The sequence below is a fragment of the Pleurodeles waltl genome, chromosome 4_1 (genome assembly GCF_031143425.1).
Source record: "Pleurodeles waltl isolate 20211129_DDA chromosome 4_1, aPleWal1.hap1.20221129, whole genome shotgun sequence".
Lineage (NCBI taxonomy): Eukaryota > Metazoa > Chordata > Amphibia > Caudata > Salamandridae > Pleurodeles > Pleurodeles waltl.
The window spans coordinates 389535907-389555573 of record NC_090442.1 but is presented as its reverse complement, the minus strand read 5'-3'; the positions used below and the strand labels follow the sequence as shown (position 1 = coordinate 389555573).

The 19667-nt window shown below is 42.8% G+C and overlaps 1 protein-coding gene across 2 annotated transcripts in view; it reads right to left on the bottom strand.

The window, feature by feature from the left end:
- Positions 1-19667, bottom strand: part of IRAG2 (inositol 1,4,5-triphosphate receptor associated 2) — an 871311-nt gene that overhangs the window by 90683 nt on the left and 760961 nt on the right. For both annotated transcript variants that reach the window (XM_069228582.1, XM_069228581.1), the window contains exons 30-31: positions 14388-14442; positions 12080-12107 (exon numbers count right to left, since the gene is read on the bottom strand). In XM_069228582.1, coding sequence (XP_069084683.1) covers positions 12080-12107; positions 14388-14442 — 83 coding nt within the window. The remainder of the gene's footprint in view (positions 1-12079; positions 12108-14387; positions 14443-19667) is intronic.

Sequence of the window (19667 nt, the reverse complement as noted above, 5' to 3'; positions counted from 1 at the left end):
AATGCAAGAAAGTGCAAAAAAGTCACTTACAGAGTGAAGACAGTTGTCAACGTCAGTTGGTCAAACAGTCGCCCTGCATAATAGTGAAGAAGAAATGTATATTAGTGCAAAGGCATAAAGTAACGGACGATATGGTGTACTCACAGCAAACAAATCCCCAGAGTGCCACAAGCAAACATTAAAAGAGAGGCTTACCATAGTCGAGAATGAGCTTCCTAGGAACGCGCTAGCCTCAACCAAGGAAGAATAACTAAACATGAAAACAACATGGTAACAAACAAATGCAATATGTGTTCATATAATCAGAAAACATTAGAAGAAACGGCAAGTACACAATTGTGAAACTGGTCATTAAATTGTAAATGGGAAACATGTCAAAAGTACAGCGAAGTGAGCTAAGACCATAATTAAAGGACTAGCTGCTGTATTGAAGCAAATGTCAACATCAAAGGTACTGCTCCAGAGTCCAGACATTGGACCCTATATACACAAAGGGACTCACTCTGGTGTCAGGAAAATAACAGTAAAGGTAGTCATGAGCTAAAGAATCAGTGAAGCCTAAAGGCGTCATGTAAAAATTGGGTAAGGCAGTTGTTGGAGGAAAGTACATAAACATTCTCAAACCGACCTCTTTGGGAAGGGGGACAAAAATTTAGAAACCCAGTCTAATGTAGACTTACTTTTCTATGTTTCTGGTCGGGCCGGAGACCTGCCCTCTGCCGCGCGGCTGAAGACGCTGGTGTAGCGCAGAGGGACAGCTTTTATGCAGGTTTTTCCGACGCGTCTGATCGCGTCTATTTCTGGAAGCAACAGTCTCGTTGCGACCCGGAAAGGGGCAATAAAATGAAAAAAGGACATCCGTCATGTCCGGCGGCCATCTTGAAAAAACCAGCCCCATCAGCTCCGATGGGCACGGAAGGACAAAAAACATAAAAGACCGGTGCTGTCTCTGATATAAGGGCTTATTTCGGTATGTGAACGCTCTATTAACATAAATAAAAGGATGGCATGTACCATCTGGTTTGAAAGAAAACCGGCAGAAAATAGACAGTAGTGTCAACTGGAAGAGAGTAGATGAAGGCAAAAAAAGGACTATTATTCAAGTGTAAGTTGTGATATAATGGCGGCCCTCTTGCTAGTAGTGGTGCGATGACCCAGTTGAATGTTGTATGAAAAAGAGCCATCAAATAAAAAGAGAAATTAGGAAATGAAGCGTAAATGGTTAAGGTGTAGCAAAGCTGCCAAAATTATCAGCTCATAACTAGGCTCAGATAACGGAGTATAAGGGAGGGGCCAAAAATCCAGTGGCCTACATAGGCATTTTTGAGATGCAATCCACATTCAATGATTAGAAATGGGCTTCAGATCAATCTATGGCTCATAAGGAAAAGTGTAAGAGATTAAGATCAAGATAAGATGACAATTCAAGGTGTCAAAGTACTCCAAGGGATCTCGTCATTCAAACCTTCGCTGTAAGTTTTGAGTCTAAACACCCACCGTTGTTCAATTCTAAATAAATATTTGGGATCGTTGTCGTTATATTTCGGCACCTGTAGTACAATCCACCACAAATCGTCAGGGCCATGGTTGGATTCTAAAAAGTGCGAACTTAATTTTGTTGTGATGCGGGAGCATCTGATGTTACTCCGATGTTCGTTGATCCTCTGTTTAACAGGACGTGTCGTCATCCCAACATACATCAAATTGCAAGGACAGGAGATCAAATAGATGCACTTTCATGTGTTGCAGTTTGTGTGTTTTTTCAAGTACAAAGTGCCAAAATGCTTCAAGTCCAAGCTGTCAATTCGTCTTGTGAGTGGGCAGACGTTGCAGGAGCCACATGGGTGATGTCCAGTGACTGGAGGCAAGTTCCATAGGGTAGATTGTCTAACTGGGTCCTGTTGTAGGCGGGGGCGTGTGTGGACAACCAGATCCCGTATATTAAGAGATCTTTTGAAAGCGAACAGGGGCCTTGGGATCTGCGTGCCGCCACTCTGTAGAATATTCCAACGTTTGCTGACGATTTTTTTTTTACAGAGTTGGACAAAGGGGTGTACGTAGATACACACGTCAAACGATTATCCGGTTCCCTGAGCACAGGTGGCAATAGTGCATCTCTATGATTATTACGAGCTCTCTTATATGCAGATTTTACAATATTCTTAGGATAACGTCGATTAGTCAGTTTTTGTTTAAGGTCAAGCGCCTGAATGTCAAAGGACTGGACTGAGCTGCAGTTGAAACGTAACCTAAGAAATTGGCCAATAGGTAGATTATCACACAGGGCCTTAAGGTGATGGCTCTCGTACAGAAGTAAGCTGTTACGGTCGGTACTCTTGTGAAAGGTGTCAGTTATCAGTTTACCATTGTTAATCTTAATCACAAGATCCAAAAAGGAGACCTGTGTGGATGAAGCATGGGCAGTGAATCTCAAAAAAGGGTCAAGAGTGTCGACACAGTGGGTAAAATTAACTACATCCTCAAGGGGACCCTGCCAAATGATGAGAATATCATCTATGTACCTCCGCCACAATATGATGTTATCGTGGAAGGGATTGGATGTTAGTAAAATAAACAATCTTTCAAAATTATACATATACAAACAGGCCAGACTTGGTGCGAACGTGCTCCCCATAGAAGTGCCTCAAATCTGATGGAACAGAGAGTCTTCAAATTGAAAAAAGTTATTTTTCATAGCTAATGTCGCACATTGCATCACAAACTGAACCGGGGTAGGAGATGACCATGAACTGTCGAGGAGAGCAGACTCCACAACTTGTAAGGTAGCCTCCTGTGGGATGTTAGTATACAGAGCCTCTACATCCAAAGTAACGAGGGCTTGAACTTGGGTGTTGGAGTTGATAGTTTCAATCAAGTTAAGAACATATTTGTATCTTTAAAAAAGGTACTGGAATCTTTTACCAGTGATTGGAGAAAAAAGTCACAAAAGACAGATAAGGGCTCAAACACCGAACCGATACCTGATACAATGGGGCGGCCAGGAGGAGGAAAGGTGCCCTTGTGTATCTTGAGCAGGCAGTAGAAATAAGGAGTACGAGGGTGTGCCGTGTCGAGGAACTCAGCTTCTTTTGGGGAGATCCATGAATTATTACGAGCCTCTTCGATCATACTCCTAATGAAGGAGAGGCCGAGGCAGACGGGTCCATTGGGGCAGAGAAGAACCACAAATGGTCACCCGGAGTCAGGGCAAGAACCCCCCACCGAGGACCTAGTGCTCAATTTATCTGATAGACAACTCTCGGTACATGAATCTAAAGCCCTGAATAGAGGCTTAGGTTTTGTCCCCACACCCGCTGAGGACCCTTTCCGTTTGAACTGTGAACTCTCTCAGTTTTTTAGGAAAATACGACTCCATTTTTTCTTTTTGGACCGTCCTCTGGCCCCTGGGATTGAGGACACTGGTTTAAAAAAAAAAACATCCACTTTTGTCCCTCCATCACATTCTCTCCCATGTGAGGTCTTGGCATTTGAAAAAGCTGTCATGGCGGACCTCGATTTAGTCCGCCCGAAGAGGCCATTTATTAACCTACCGTCCACTTAGAGGTTCTGTCTTCAGATCAGTCAATTGTGATAAAACCAGCAGACAAGGGAGGTGCAATAGTAATTATGAATACCTCAGATTACAGACATGAATGCCTTCGTCTTCTGAGTGACACTACATACTATGCCCCCCTTGCTCACGACCCCACTATTAGGAGTATGATTGAAGAGGCTCGTAATAATTCATGGATCTCCCAAAAAGAAGCAGAGTTCCTCGACACGGCACACCCTCGTACTCCTTATTTCTACTGCCTGCCCAAGATACACAAGGGCACCTTTCCTCCTGCCGGCCGCCCCATTGTATCAGGTATCAGTTTGGTGTTGGAGCCCTTATCTGTCTTTTGTGACTTTTTTCTCCAACCACTGGTAAAATATTCCAGTACCTTTCTTAAAGATACAAAACATGTTCTTAACTTGATTGAAACTATCAACTCCAACACCCAAGTGCAAGCCCTCATTACTTTGGATGTAGAGGCTCTGTATACTAACATCCCGCAGGAGGCTACCTTACAAGTTGTGGAGTCTGCTCTCCTCGACAGTTCATGGTCATCTCCTACCCCGGTTCACTTTGTGATGCAATGTGCGACATTAGCTATGAAAAAGAACTTTTCAATTTGAAGACTCTCTGTTCCATCAGATTCGAGGCACTTCTAAGGGCAGCACGTTCGCACCAAGTCTGGCCTGTTTGTATATGTATGATTTTGAAAGAATGTTTATTTTACCAACATCCAATCCCTTCCACGATAACATCATATTGGGGCGGAGATACATAGATGATATTCTCATCATTTGGCAGGGTCCCCTTGAGGATGTAGATAATTTTACCCACTGGGTCGACACTCTTGACCCTTTTTTTAGATTCACTGCCCATTCTTCATCCACACAGGTCTCCGTTTTGGATCTTGTGATTAAGATTGACAACGGTAAACTGATAACTGATAACTGACATCTTTCACAAGAGTACCGACCGTAACAGCTTACATCTGTACGAGAGCCATCACCCTAAGGCCCTGCGTGATAATCTACCTATTGGCCAATTTCTTAGGTTACGTTGCAACTGCAGCTCAGTCCAGTCCTTTGACATTCAGGCGCTTCGACCTTAAACAAAAACTGACTAATCGACGTTATCCTAAGAATATTGTAAAATCTGCATATAAGAGAGCTCGTAATAATCATAGAGATGCACTATTGCCATCTGTGCTCAAGGAACCGGAGAATCGTTTGACGTGTGTATCTACGTACACCCCTTTGTCCAACTCTGTAAAAAAAAAACTCATCAGAAAACGTTGGAATATTCTACAGGGTGGCGGCATGCAGATCCCAAGGCCCCTGTTCGCTTTCGAAAGATCTCTTAATATACGGGATCTGGTTGTCCACACACGCCCCCGCCTACAACAGGACCCAGTTAGACAATCTACCTTATGGAACTTGCCTCCAGTCACTGGACATCACCCATGTGGCTCCTGCAACGTCTGCCCACTCACAAGACGAATTGACAGCTTGGACTTGAAGCATTTTGGCACTTTGTACTTGAAAAAACACACAAACTGCAACACATGAAAGTGCATGTATTTGATCTCCTGTCCTTGCAATTTGATGTATGTTGGGATGACGACACGTCCTGTTAAACAGAGGATCAACAAACATCGGAGTAACATCAGATGCTCCCGCATCACAACAAAATTAAGTTCGCACTTTTTAGAATCCAACCATGGCCCTGACGATTTGTGGTGGATTGTACTACAGGTGCCGAAATATAACGACAACGATCCCAAATATTTAGTTAGAATTGAACAACGATGGGTGTTTAGACTCAAAACTTACAGCGAAGGTTTGAATGACGAGATCCCTTGGAGTACTTTGACACCTTGAATTGTCATCTTATCTTGATCTTAATCTCTTACACTTTTCCTTATGAGCCATAGATTGATCTGAAGCCCATTTCTAATCATTGAATGTGGATTGCATCTCAAAAATGCCTATGTAGGCCACTGGATTTTTGGCCCCTCCCTTATACTCCGTTATCTGAGCCTAGTTATGAGCTGATAATTTTGGCAGCTTTGCTACACCTTAACCATTTACGCTTCATTTCCTAATTTCTCTTTTTATTTGATGGCTCTTTTTCATACAACATTCAACTGGGTCATCGCACGACTACTAGCAAGATGGCCGCCATTATATCACAACTTACACTTGAATAATAGTCCTTTTTTTGCCTTCATCTACTCTCTTCCAGTTGACACTACTGTCTATTTTCTGCCGGTTTTCTTTCAAACCAGATGGTACATGCCATCCTTTTATTTATGTTAATAGAGCGTTCACATACCGAAATAAGCCCTTATATCAAAGACAGCACCGGGCTTTTATGTTTTTTGTCCTTCCGTGCCCATCGGAGCTGATGGGGCTGGTTTTTTCAAGATGGCCGCTGGACATGACGGATGTCCTTTTTTCATTTCGTTGACCCTTTCTGGGTCGCAACAAGACTGTTGCTTCCGGAAATAGACGCGATCGGACGCGTCGGAAAAACCTGCATAAAAGCTGTCCCTCTGTGCTACACCAGCGTCTTCAGGCGCGTGGCAGAGGGCAGGTCTCCGGCGGGACCAGAAACATAGAAAAGTAAGTCTACATTAGACAGAGGTTTTCTACATTTTTGTCCCCCTTCCTAAAGAGGTCGGTTTGAGAATGTTTATGTACTTTCCTCCAACAACTGCCTTACCCAATTTTTACATGACGTCTTTAGGCTTCACTGATTCTTTAGCTCATGACTACCTTTACTATTATTTTCCTGACACCAGAGTGAGTCCCTTTGTGTATATAGGGTCCAATGTCTGGACTCTGGAGCAGTACCTTAGATGTTGACATTTGCTTCAATACAGCAGCTTGTCCTTTAATTATGGTCTTGGCTCACTTCGCTGTACTTTTGACATGTTTCCCATTTACAATCTAATGACCAGTTTCACAATTGTGTACTTGCCGTTTCTTCTAATGTTTTCTGATTATATGAACACATATTGCATTTGTTTGTTACCATGTTGTTTTCATGTTTAGTTATTCTTCCTTGGTTGAGGCTAGCGCGTTCCTAGGAAGCTCATTCTCGACTATGGTATGGTAAGCCTCTCTTTTAATGTTTGCTTGTGGCACTCTGGGGATTTGTTTGCTGTGAGTACACCATACCGTCTGTTACTTTATGCCTTTGCACTAATATACATTTCTTCATCACTATTATGCAGGGCGACTGTTTGACCAACTGACGTTGACAACTGTCTTCACTCTGTAAGTTACTTTTTTGCACTTTCTTGCATTTTTTGAATAGGAGAAGTAGTAATCTGGGGCCTGATGAAGCGTCATGGGATCATGTGTTGACCACCAAGACGCGAAACATGTTGACCATATTTCGACAGGATTAGGTACACTACCTTTTTTCCTTTGTAGAGTGTAGCGGGACACTATTCCCGCATGCACTCCATTTGATTTTTTATCTTGGCCTGAACCTTTTCCCCTGATTCATTAAAGTGATGTTTAACCTTCTTTTTCTCTCCTACTTTGATTCACACTTTCTTGCTTTCGGTCAGTATTCGTTTCAGACCCCAACCTGGCAAATTGCCTTCGGTTCAGTACCATCCCGATTGTCGGGGTGGTCCGCCAGACATTGCAGCACCGGTCTGACGAGGAGATAGCCCAGTGATGAAACTTGTCACCCTAACAGGTGCTTGAGGGCTCTCCTGATATCTCTGACTGATCTCGACCCTGCATTCTTACCACTCTGTAACAAACATTTTTGGAACAGTGTACCCATTTATCTTATAGTTCATTTTGGGAGACTGTTCACTGGACCACTAAACTCCCAGTCCCTCCTTTTGTATTTGATACCATCACCAGTTGTCTACTCTAATAAGGAGTTAGTCAGTGCTTTGCTTTTCCTGAGGATTCTGAGGGTATGACTTGAGAAGAGAAGAGTGAAGATTGGTTGGCGGGTGCTGCAAGGAAACCGAGTGGATGTGCATGGAGGTAGTGGCCAGGAGTCCTCAGTTGAGAGCAGCTGTGATGGGTTAGCGCGTGAATGACTGAGTACTAGAGTATTTTTGGGCTCAATCAATATGTTGCGGAGCTTATAGAGAGAAAACGTGTGCCACTATAGAAGGAACAGGGTACAAGTCGGATGTGTGCATAAACCATGTTGGGTTGTGGAGATGTTTGCCACTGGGTGGTCTTTTGGCTATCATTCACAGCTGTTACGTATCTAGTCTAGTCTAAGAGAAGCAGGCTTTGCTGCGTCAATGCTAGGGACATTTTGTTTCATGTCATGATTTAGCTGTTATAAGATTACCTCAGAATAAGCCAAGCGCAAACAGTAAGGCACAGTAGAAACAAGGAGCAATAGATGACATTTAAAGAAACTAGAGACTCTTCAAAAACAGCCAGCACACCATCTTGCACATTGGCGTAACAAATGCGCCTGCAGCACCTGCAGTGCAGGGGGGTCCCCAAGCTCCAAGGGGCCACCTCAGCACAGCACCTGGACAGAGAGACTGGAGGGCGGCCTCTCCTTTGTCTGTGCGGGGGGGGGGGCTCCAGTTTAGTTACACCAATGATCTTGCAAGAGCTTTTATAAATATTCCTAGTTATGCATGTTGATTTTTTAAAATCACTTTTACTTGTCTGATGTCTTGCCAGATTCATGCATAAACAGACAGTTCTATAGGTTGTATCTTTAGAAGGTCAAAAGAATCCTGCAATGCGGGATCTCATGTTGCCTAGTCATTACTTTACCAACTCGTAATTCCAGAGGTTCAAGTGCTGAGCCATCAAGAAAAAAAATTGAAAAGATGCAACTAGAAGCATAAAAACAAAACAGGTACAAGAGGCAAAAGTTCACTTGAGCAGTAGAAAACTGATTCCACCCACTGGGGAATGCAACCTGAATAGCAACTAGAATTTATGAATTATTGCACAGTGAAAACCATTTTAATTCCATCCCAACTTCCAAGTCATCCCAAATTCACCAACAGTATCCTCACATTGAAGTATACGACGAGACATTTAAGGTGTATGACTGAAAAGGTGGTTCAAGTGTACAGGTATATTCAACAGAGAAGGAAAATTACAAATTATCTAGAACTACTGCAAGAAATCAGTTTCTGGTCGGTATAGAAAATAGTAGGAGGAAGTTGAGACATTTTAGGGAAGCAGATTTTGAGGAAACTAACTCCGAAATGCAGGAAAAAGTTGTCCTTCCACATTTATCAAACCCGTTGTCCATCCCTTGATCCACCAAAGACCTACCAACTAACAGAAATTTACTATGGGATGCATGAGGTAATTGATCTGATTAAGATACTTACTGAAAGGCCTAAGTGAAGTAAAGTGCCTCCACAACCCAAAACTCCCCAGCCTCTGTTATAGTTAACAAGAAAGAGAATGAAGCCAGAGGATTACTACAATAACGTTTAGACATACAAATACCACACCAAGAAATGCTGGAAGATGTATAATCATACAAGAGGGATTGTATTATTACTACAAAGGTAAGTTTTGTACCAAGAGTCCTCGACAACTATTAAGATGAACTGAAGAAGTCTCAGCAGAGTAAAACACAGGATGGCAGCTTCATCGCAAAACAGGGGACCAAGGGAATTAGACCCCATATAGGATGAACTGGGGGTGATTTACGTAAACAGGCTCATCAAAGGGTCAATCAAGAAAAAAGACATTTGAAAGAAACACTGGGAACGATAAATGCATTCCTACAGTTGATAATGAACATGCTAAGGGGCAAAAGAGAAAAAAACAAATAATATTTAAATAAGACTTTGTGGCAACCGAAAATACTCCTAAGAAATAACAGTATTAAATGGTCAGGTAGAAGTGAAATTCTGCTTTTCCTTAAAGAATCTCAAGCTTGTGCCAGCGTCAGCGTTCGAAAGCAATCATGGGTAAAGAAGAGCTTAGACTATGAGGAAATATCTTGGGTTTACCTGTCCCTATTAGAGAGCCATAAAAGATCCTAACTGCATTCTGTTCAGTTCCATTTCATTTTTACCTGTGTCCAGCTATTAAGGACTTGCACAAGGTGTTAAACCAGCCAATCTCCTGCTGTGATCCCGAGAGACCAGGAGATGACTCAGCTGGTGAGAGTCTACCATGCCTGCTTGACGACTTGTTGCTTGAATATGCCTTGAGTTTAACTGCACTGGAACAAGATGGAGAGCAGATCAATATAATATTTCTAGTGGACCAGAAATGGTGGAACCATGCAGGACCTTTACCAGTTATGTGGGAGCCTGATGTGCTGTGGACTGCGGGATCCTGTGGAGACCTTGTTCACGGCTCTGGGACATGTACATTTGGAGGATCGACACTGGACATGGGTCTGAAAGCCATCTGCATTTCATGAAAGCTTTTCTTAGTGACCTTCAACTTGTGGTCATCCTTGAAAAGTCTTTATGGCGTTTTCTATGCAGCACCGTTTCGGTCTCAAAGCTGTTCTCTGTACATGGCTACTTAACGATAACCACCCAATCAATATTTAGGAACCAGAGGAACAGAACACTAAACGTAACAAAAGGGAATTAGGAATAAGAATAAATAAAGCAACAGAAAAAAGTAATTAGTAGTCATTGTTGCATTTAACTACTGCATTCTGGGTAGTGGTCTCCAGTGGGAAGGTAGCGAGTGTTAAAGGCCAGTGGCACAGCCTACTTTATTCTTGTCACAGGATCAACATTCAATCGATGCAATGCAAAGGACACTTCTAGAACATATGGGTAAAACTCTGGGCTCCTTTGAACACAGTTAGAAGCGAGGTAAGCAGAATATGTATAATACAAGCACTCGTCATTGCACTTTTGAAAAGGATAGGTGGATGCTGTAGGGTTATATGAAGAGGAAGTATATGTGCAGTATCAAGCGCCCGGGGTGCATGTGGTAGTGCGAGGTGTAGGTTGAAGAGGGTGTAAACCATGTTGTAGCCAGTGGTGTGAGTGGGGACATAGGGGCTGCGTAGGTTGTTGCAGCTGGATGTGAAGGTGACTGCATAGGGTGTATTTGTGGCGTATTGTTTTATGGTCATGTAGATAGATATGGAGGGAATAAATGTAGCAGATAGGGGATGGAAGTTGGTTGATGGTGTAGTAGCCCATGGTTTGAGTGTCGGTTATATTGTATTGTACAGCCGTTAAAGTGAAGGAAAATAAGAAAATCACTGAGAATGAGAGGGGTCAAGAGGCCACATGTGGAGGAAGCAAACCTCCTCATCTCAATAGAGGCACTTGCATCTTGGGGGGTGGGAAACAGGTTGATATATGGGGGTGTACACAAGGGCTGCAGTGTTGAAGAGTGACTAGTGTAGAATATATATGGAAGTGTAGTGCTGTAGGTAATATATCTGATTGCAGTAGCTAGAGTGTATCTAGGGAGGCAATCTTACTCCATCTCTTCACAGACATCATTGTCGGCTTTAATGAATTAACAAAGTGCATTCTGGGTGCAGCAGTCTTAGTTTGCCTTCATTTAGTTAATTAGAATGATTCAATACAATGATTAGTGAGCTTGAATTCCAGGACTGGAATCAATGTCCGTGATGATGTGGAGTGAAGTGGTCCCCTTAGTTGTATGTGGTGGGATGGGTAGTCATATGAGGGGATGTAGACTATTAGTAGTTTAGGTTGCAAGGGGTAGGTGCAGATGTGCTGTAGAGTCTACAGAGATCATGTGGTGGCTTTGGGAGTAGGTGATACAGGCAGCAATGTAGGCAGTGTAGTTGTGGGTGCAAGCGGCCTCCCACCAGGAAGCAATGACAACGGGAACTAACAAAATAGATAAAAGCAGAATGCGGAGTACAACACAAGTTGATATACAGTGGGAATAACCAGGGCGGTAGGCTGGAATGGGATAGGATGGAAATTGGATTACATCTAGAGTGTGATAAGTTAAATATGGAAAGCATACAAGATACAGGGACAGGAAGAATAGTAACGATGATGAAGTAACTGGGGAGGGATCCAAAATTGGGTGCAGTAACCTCGGAAGTTGATACACGTAGAAGTATCACTATTGACCGAACACTGTGCTCTGGCTTTGTGTACACAGTAACAATGAGAAAGTGATTGCCCACTGGCTCTATGTAAGGGGAGACGGAAGATGGGGTGTTATTATTTTGGAGTTAACTTGAAAAATCAATAAAAGAAATATGAGAGAAAAAAAAAAGAAAAGAAATGCTTCCTGTCCTCTTCCCACGCCGTCTCCAAGACTTCGGCCAATCAATACGAGTCAGCCATGAGGACGCAGAGAAATGGGCCGCAGCCTCAAGTGTGGGCGGTACTGTAGCTGCAATCCCAATAAAGCAGCGCACCCGTCGCAGCACTGAACGTCAAAACTAACAGGAAGGCATACTTTTGTAATCTGTAATTAATTATAGGAGACAGGCCCAAACTAACCTAAATGGCAAGATGTGTACAGAACAGTAGAAGTAAAGGCTGACAGCCAAACTGCAGTGCGTAATAAACGCTTCAGAACTCACCTCCATCTCTCGCTCACTGGGAGAATCCCTGTGAAAAACAAGAACATTTAATTAAAGCGTAAGATAAATATATAAACGACTAAGTGCACATAGGTCGAGGGAGTGGGGAAGGGAAGCAAGCTACACCGCTGCAGAGTGAACCATTCACATCCTGGCGCTGCGCCTTTCAGGGTCACTTTGCTGCCTTCCAGATGGAACAGAGTGTGGAGGAAGCGTTCGCGCCGCGCCATGCACAGCCCCCCACCATTACCGGGAACGACTGGCTCCCTGAGGGACACGGGACCGCCAGTGGCCTCCAAGTCTGAGGCGAGTGTCTTGCCTCGGGGTTCAGCACCACTAAACGTATGCAACCTATGCAGAAGTTTAGTGCTAAGGTACTGTCTTTCACCATGAAACACAAACAGTTATTTATTCCCTGCACCTATTGAAAGAAATGTCATTGGCAGCAAACAAATAATTTCTATGTACAGTGTCCTAGCAGGCACCAGTGAACTCAGTCCTCCCTGGAGTTCAGTGTGCCACAACAGCCAGGGCTGTGAAGGTGGTGGTATTCTGGGTGGATCGGTTGTAGGGCTTAAGGCAGGTGAAGTCAGGAAAAGGCTGGACAATGGCACCTGGGGATGGGCGGCAGCCTGGATGCCAGCCCAGAGAGTGTGATGGAAGTCTGGGGGCTTGATGGGGTGGCGTGCAGTCAGTGATGGAGGGACTAGTAGGCAAGCAGCACCAGTATCCATATGAAAGATTACAGTCTGGATCCCTGCGTGAGACGGGAATACTGAAATAAAGAGCAAAGGCAGCACAGAAGTCAGAAATGCAGTCACCTCAAAATAAGACTCTAGGTAAACAATTGTTCAGCAATCTCGGATGATTGCAGACCCAACCCAGGGCCAAGGGCACAGACCACCTCCATCCACCACGTGTTGGGTGAGTAGGTAGGGTGCCACTGGACTTTTCCTTGTCAATGATCTACAACTAGATGCAGCCCAGATTTTCAGATGCACAGTAGTGCACGGTGAGTGAGGAAGCAGGCAAACTCAGGGATTTTGTGCTAAAGGGGGCACGGGGCACCTCTACCCTCCGTGGGATCTCCAGTCCTACAGAGTACTCCCTCACTCCAGGTAAACAACTATTGGACTTTTGAGAAATAGATGCATTCCTGGATTTGTATTCTTGATTCAGTTCATTTGATTACATTTTGACAACACATTTGAAAATAATTATTTGTGCAAGCAAAGGCCAGGACTGGGGAAGTTTGGTTTTGATAGCTTTAGCCAGGCTTCCTGCAGGTGCATGCCAGGTAGCAAGAGGTAGACCTCCAAGCCTAGCCAGGATCAGCACAAAAACAGCTTCCTGGTATGGCTGAATCCCTCAAAGGCCAGGACACTAATTCTAAGGACAGAAATCAAACCAAGAGAAAGGCAGGCTGTTTGTACAAAACACTATTCAACTCTTCAAGGAGCAGTTTCTCCCCTGGTGATAATAAAATGGGTCAACGTGACTCCTTGGAATGCAATCGGGGCATATGTGGCTGTCTCCGTTCACTGTCCTTTACTCTTTTCAGTGAGGCCATGCCTTTATCTAGAACTTTCCCTGACCAGGGCCTCAGCTCCTACTCACAAAAGGGGGCTACCTGGGCTGATTAAACAGACATAGGTTGTGAGCAGGGTCCCCCTCCCCATAAACTGAAGTATCAGCTTATCGATAGTGAACGCTCTCGCATAAGAGACAAGTACTTATAAAGGAAATAAAGGTTAGAGACTAAAGACATTGAAGACTTCAGAAAGAGATGGGAAGGAAATATAATCCTTTTTGAGCAACAGAATTGACGTTATTTCATTTCTGACTCCTATGATGAGACCCAGACTCAAATTCCAGGCTGACTGCAGATGAACCTCTGAAGGAACGCACAAGTCAGAGCAACTATATGACTGAACAGGCCGAAGAGCTTTGGACTAGGGACTTTTGTAAGGTTAAGGGCATATTTTAATTTGTTTTAATAAAGAGAGCATGGCCTCATGGGATTGCAACAGGCTTCACAAGCAAGTGAATTTTCCAGCATTACAGCACTCTGGCTTTTTAGAAAGGTAAAAAAATCTCTCTCCATCTAAAGTGGAAGAAACTTGACCAGAAAAGGCAAACGTATACACAAAAGGCCTTTCTACCTCCCAGGACAGAATACTTTCTCTAGAAGGGAAAGAGTTAAATCGGAGACAGTTCTGTCGGTTAATGAGGAGGAAGCGCTATGGTTAGGGCTAAATGTGTGCTATGAGCTGAGCAACTGAGGTTCACAACAGAAATAAGTACTTACTTGTTTGTGTCAAATTTTACTTTCTTGCTATCTGCTGCAGGAGTAGAGGTGGTTCCTACAATATAATAATATTCATTAAAACAAAGTAATCAAATTGCAATTTTTCAGTCAGACTCAATACAATCACATGTAAGAGGATTCTTTCCCTATGAGGGATCAGAAATGTTAACTGAAAGAGGATTATATTATGCATTTATTGCCATGTTACAGTACATATGAAGCTTTTCAAAATATTGAATACATTGTTTCCAAATTGAGTCAATGAGGGACAGACCCCGCCCCCCAACACACAATGTACATTTTCTGGCAGTTGTGTCAGCACTTGTGTTGCACCATAGATCGTGTGCAAAAGGTAAACCCCTAGTCTTAAAATTCAAAAATAATCTACAAATAGCAGCATCCAGAGAAGTTTTAACAGGATTGTATATATAACTGACGTGGATTCTGCAAGCAATTTAAGTTTCTTCATTTTCATGCAGTGTTTGTGCTCAAAAACAAAACTGTCATACTCACTCTAGCTTGTATTTGTGACTTCATTTAGGACGATGAAGTTCGCAGTAAAACATACCACATTTAATTGCTTGTTAATTTATTAACTTTATGCTACTAACAGAAGGCAGTTCATATTTATTATAAGATGACAAGGGTATTTTCCCAGCAATTTGAATTGAGAGTCACAGGCCTGATTTAGAACTTGGCAGACATGTTACTCCGTCACAAAAAGTGACTAATATCTCGTCTGCCAAAACTAAATCCCATTCTATTCTACAGGATTTAGATTTCGGCGGATGGGATATCCGTCAAAGTTGTGACGGAGTAACCTGTCTGACAAGTTCTAAATCAGGCCCAAAGTCTTAGAAACAGACTATACAATTCAAATAAAATAAAATAACCAAAATCCTTATTTTCAGCCGGATTGCCTCCACCAACAAGGAAAATCTCACACAAAGCAACTTCCTGTAGAAATGTCTTTCCATTTTAACGCACTACTGAAATCCATGGTATGCATATTCAGCTCCATATAAGACTATGGAAGGCATCTTTGCTCTGTAAATATAATCTAGATGCTTTTTGACAATGTAATCAAAAACACAGATCATTCCTTTGTAGACTGATGGCCTTCATAACTTGCTTATTAGTCATCCATTATAAAATTGCTTTAATGTTTGTGGCTCCAAATAGGTACAATATTACATATTATCCAATAATATACCAGATATTTTGTTTGCCTCTAGCAGAGACAATTATTTTACTTTTTTATGTAGTCATAGGTTTCAAGATATTTTTATATTTCGCAAAGGTGGTAAATGTTCTGTGGTAAACTTTCTCCGGTACCCAACATAAGTAAAAGCAAATATTTTGCATACGTTTAACGAAAGAAACAGTTATGACGCCCTTGCAATGGACAATATCCAACTACTGTCAGAGTTGAGAACAGATATGATTATTGCAACGTAAAAACAAATATAGATGGAGAGACACTTGGTGTAGGAAGCTGGCTCTGTATACACTATACAAACATGAGGTATAGTGTGCACAGTCCAGGGGTTCCCCCAGAGGCTTAACAGAGGCTAAAGTAGATATCACTAATGTTCTCTTTTCTGGTAGTGTGGTCAATCAGTTAGGCTTATCAGAGGGTAGTGCAAAGCATTTGTTGTACACACACACTCAGTGACTAACTCCAGGACAATAGTTTTTATATAGCAAAACTATATTTTGTTACTTTATTTCTAGAACCATAAGATTCAGTTTGCAAGTATATTCACAAGTAAGTAGCAAGTATATGTATAAACACCACTTTGTTTCAATTTGGCAAGTTATACAGTTTTCAAATAATAGCAATAATCTGCTTTAAAAGTTGACAGTGCAATTTTCAAAGACAGCTCTAGCGGGGAAGAAAAGTTAGCACAGTTTCAAGGTAAGTACAAGACTTAAAGTTCCATTCTCCAGGGGTTAGGATGATCACAGGTTGGGGGTTCAAGTTAACCCCAAACACCCACCACCAGCAACAGGGGACCGGGTGGGTGTGGAGGTCAAAGTTGTCGCAAGATTTTAAATGGGTTTCTATGGAGATTGGGGGCACCCTGAATCAAGCCTGCTTGCAGGTAAGTACTCTTGTGTCTTGGAGGGCAGACCGGGGGGGGGGGGGGGGGGGTTAGGGGGAGAGGCAAAGGTCAGTACCAAACACACACTCTCAGCGGCGCAGGGGCAGCAGGGTGCAAACTTAGCATCGGGCTCCCAATTCTTTTCTACAAGGAGACCCCGGGTGTCACAAGTAGGCTGCAGGTTGGGTCTAAGGGGTCGGTTCAGAGAAACTAAGGGCTGGACAGTAAGGAGGGCCACCTGCTGCACCCTACTGCACTGGATGGCGGGCTCCCCAAGGCCATGGGCCTGAGGGTGCAGGGTACCTTTTGGCATTGGGTAGCTTTGTCCAGATCCTTCACAGGCAGGGGGGATCCCCTGGATTTAGTCTGCAGGCGTCATTGTGGTGGACAAGAGGGGTCAACCCAGGGTGGACACTAGGTCAGCACTGCCTGGGGACCAGCTCTAGTCCATTGGGCCACATGGATTTGGGCCGTGGGAGTCAGGTGCAGAGTGGGCAGGGCTCTGGGATCCGGGGCATTTCTGGAGTTCTTTGTTTTTGCTTCTTTCTGAACAGGTCCGCTGTCCATGGGAGATCTTGGTCCTCTAGTGTGCAGGCAGCCCTCTTGAGAATTTTAAGAGGTCACTGGTCCTGCAGGATGTGCAGCCTTTGTGTAGGAGGGGCTTCAGAAGCTAGATGTAGGCCGGAAGGGCTGGGGCCAAAGCAGTTGGTGTCTTCAGTCTTCTCTGCTGGGGTCAGCTTAGCCGTCCTCCTTTCTTCTGATTGTCTTCTTGAGGTCAATAAGTAAAAAGTGCATCACTCTCCTATTAATTCAATAAAGCAAACTATTCTCTGAAAAAGCCTAAATAATATTCAAAAATGTATTAATCCAAACACAAGTATGTGTGTGTGTATATATATATATATATATATATATATATATATATATATATATATATATATATATATATATATATATATATATATACACACACATACACATCATTATTTCAAACTATACATTTTTCAAAAATAAATCATCACCCCCTATCCACTCAATAACTCTCACACAAAAGGCTTCACAAATAAACATATAAATCAATACACAAAGACCATAGACAATGACAACAGGCAGAATCTACATATACACAATGACAAGACACCGGCAAGACAATTATATACACAATAATATTTTACAACAAATATCAATAATCTCAACTTTAAATGTCAAACAAATTAGGAATTACGACATCACACCCATGTATATATAATTTACAATTTCTCTCCAATAATAAACTTTAAATAAGTACATTCCACAAATGCAAATATTGATATCACAAGGGTCAATGCTCATGATAAGAACATAAATTCTAGCTCTTACGGCTAAATCCGGTAAGTCTTTAGATGCAAGTTCTCATCAACAAGATTTCTCCGTCAATTGGTAAATCCTCCTTGCTGCCAATTAATGAATAATCCTTTCTGCCTTAGTGGATCATCAAAAATGCCAGAACTGCATTACATTTATATTTTAATAAGAATTTTGTGACTAGTCATGGAGGCGCAAAAACATTGTTTAATAACAGGACACATAAGTTCACAATTCACATATCCCAAGTGCACCTCCAGTTATACTCCAAACTGAGAAGTAAATCATATCTAGTAATATTATCGGCAAGTCAGGACAACAGGACACTGTCCTGCTTGCACTTAACTAAGAGAACTTAAAGCTCGTTTAGCGGCTTGAACGTATGGATCCCTGAAGATGTCCAGCACGGACAATATAAATGTTTCTCGCGCGCTGCTAGGCTGGAACAAGAAGCGTTGCCAGCACCCGTTTCTTTTCCTAGGTAGGCAGACCGTAGCAGGTTATTCAAAAGCACGAACATGTATGTCGAAGGATACTGATCTGTTGTTAAGTATATCCATAACAATAGTATTTTCCCCAGTGCTAAATGGAGTGCCCACTGACTGAACATGCCATGCTGTTTGAGGGAGAGGTGTAAGTCTCTATGGGTAGGTGCAACCACAAAAGTACCCTCTTATCAATGTTTTCCTGTTCAATCACAATTGTGACTAGATTAAACACACTTTAGGACCAATCTCAGTTTTTGGTACAACGGATTGAGATGGAAGAACTGGAAAGTTCCAATGAATAAAGTTGGTTTCTCTTCTCCCTCTTTTTCTTTGCCTTGCGTGGTTCAAAATCCCATACCATATAAGAGAAAAATGCATAAGTACAGAAAATTACTATTTTATATAAACAAAAAAAGGCCTGACAGAGTTAACTGCGGAGGAACCATTTCTATTTAAAAAAAATTGAGTAGCAATGCAGCAGAACTAGACATGCTGAATGTACGACTTCACTATTCCCTCACCCACCCTACGTGACTGCTCATGGGTACCATGCTGTCATTGGTGGATGGAGATTTGGCACATTAATGTTCCTGAGCCGTGATGGTCCTTCCACTAGGACCCACTCTCACTGTGTGTGAGGTGTGCTGAAAATGAGACCTAGGGTGTGGCTAACTGCGCTAAGGTGGTGGCTGCTCCCTTCTGAATTCCTGTCCATTCTGCTCCGATGAGACGTTAATCTGGGGTTCTGGCGGCACCCAGGAGTGCATCCAACAATACAAGCACTCCTCCACTCTGCAGGGAAGCTTTAGCTCCAATACAGCCCCTCTCTCTGGCCCACCGCAGCCTCAATGGCCCTCACCGCATCCAAGGACCACAGCCTACATGTAGGAGTCAAAGACACTTCCCCAGACTGATGGCGATGGGGCGAGGCCTGATGCGACACCCCCTTAACTCCACCGCCCTGCTTCACACTCTTCCTTTGGCCCTGTAGATGACTGGGCCCTCCCAGAGGACGTTTGACCTGCCCCTGTGACTTTCCTGACCATAGTCATGCAACTATATCTGCAGCTAGCTCCATTATATCGTTTTATCAGCTCCGATTTGATTGGGATGATTAGGACTCAGTGGGCTATTCTTTATCTTGTTCTCCATCTAGTTATTAGTTGTTGTTTGTAAGGGTGACAATGCAAGGGCATTTGGATTTTCTCAGTACAACTGGACCATATTTTTGGTCAACGAGGTTTGCTTTAAAAACGATATTTTGACATTCAACAACTACTAGTATTTAAATATAAACTCAGTATTGTATGAACTATTAGCGAAATTCCTTCCCCAAATAATAG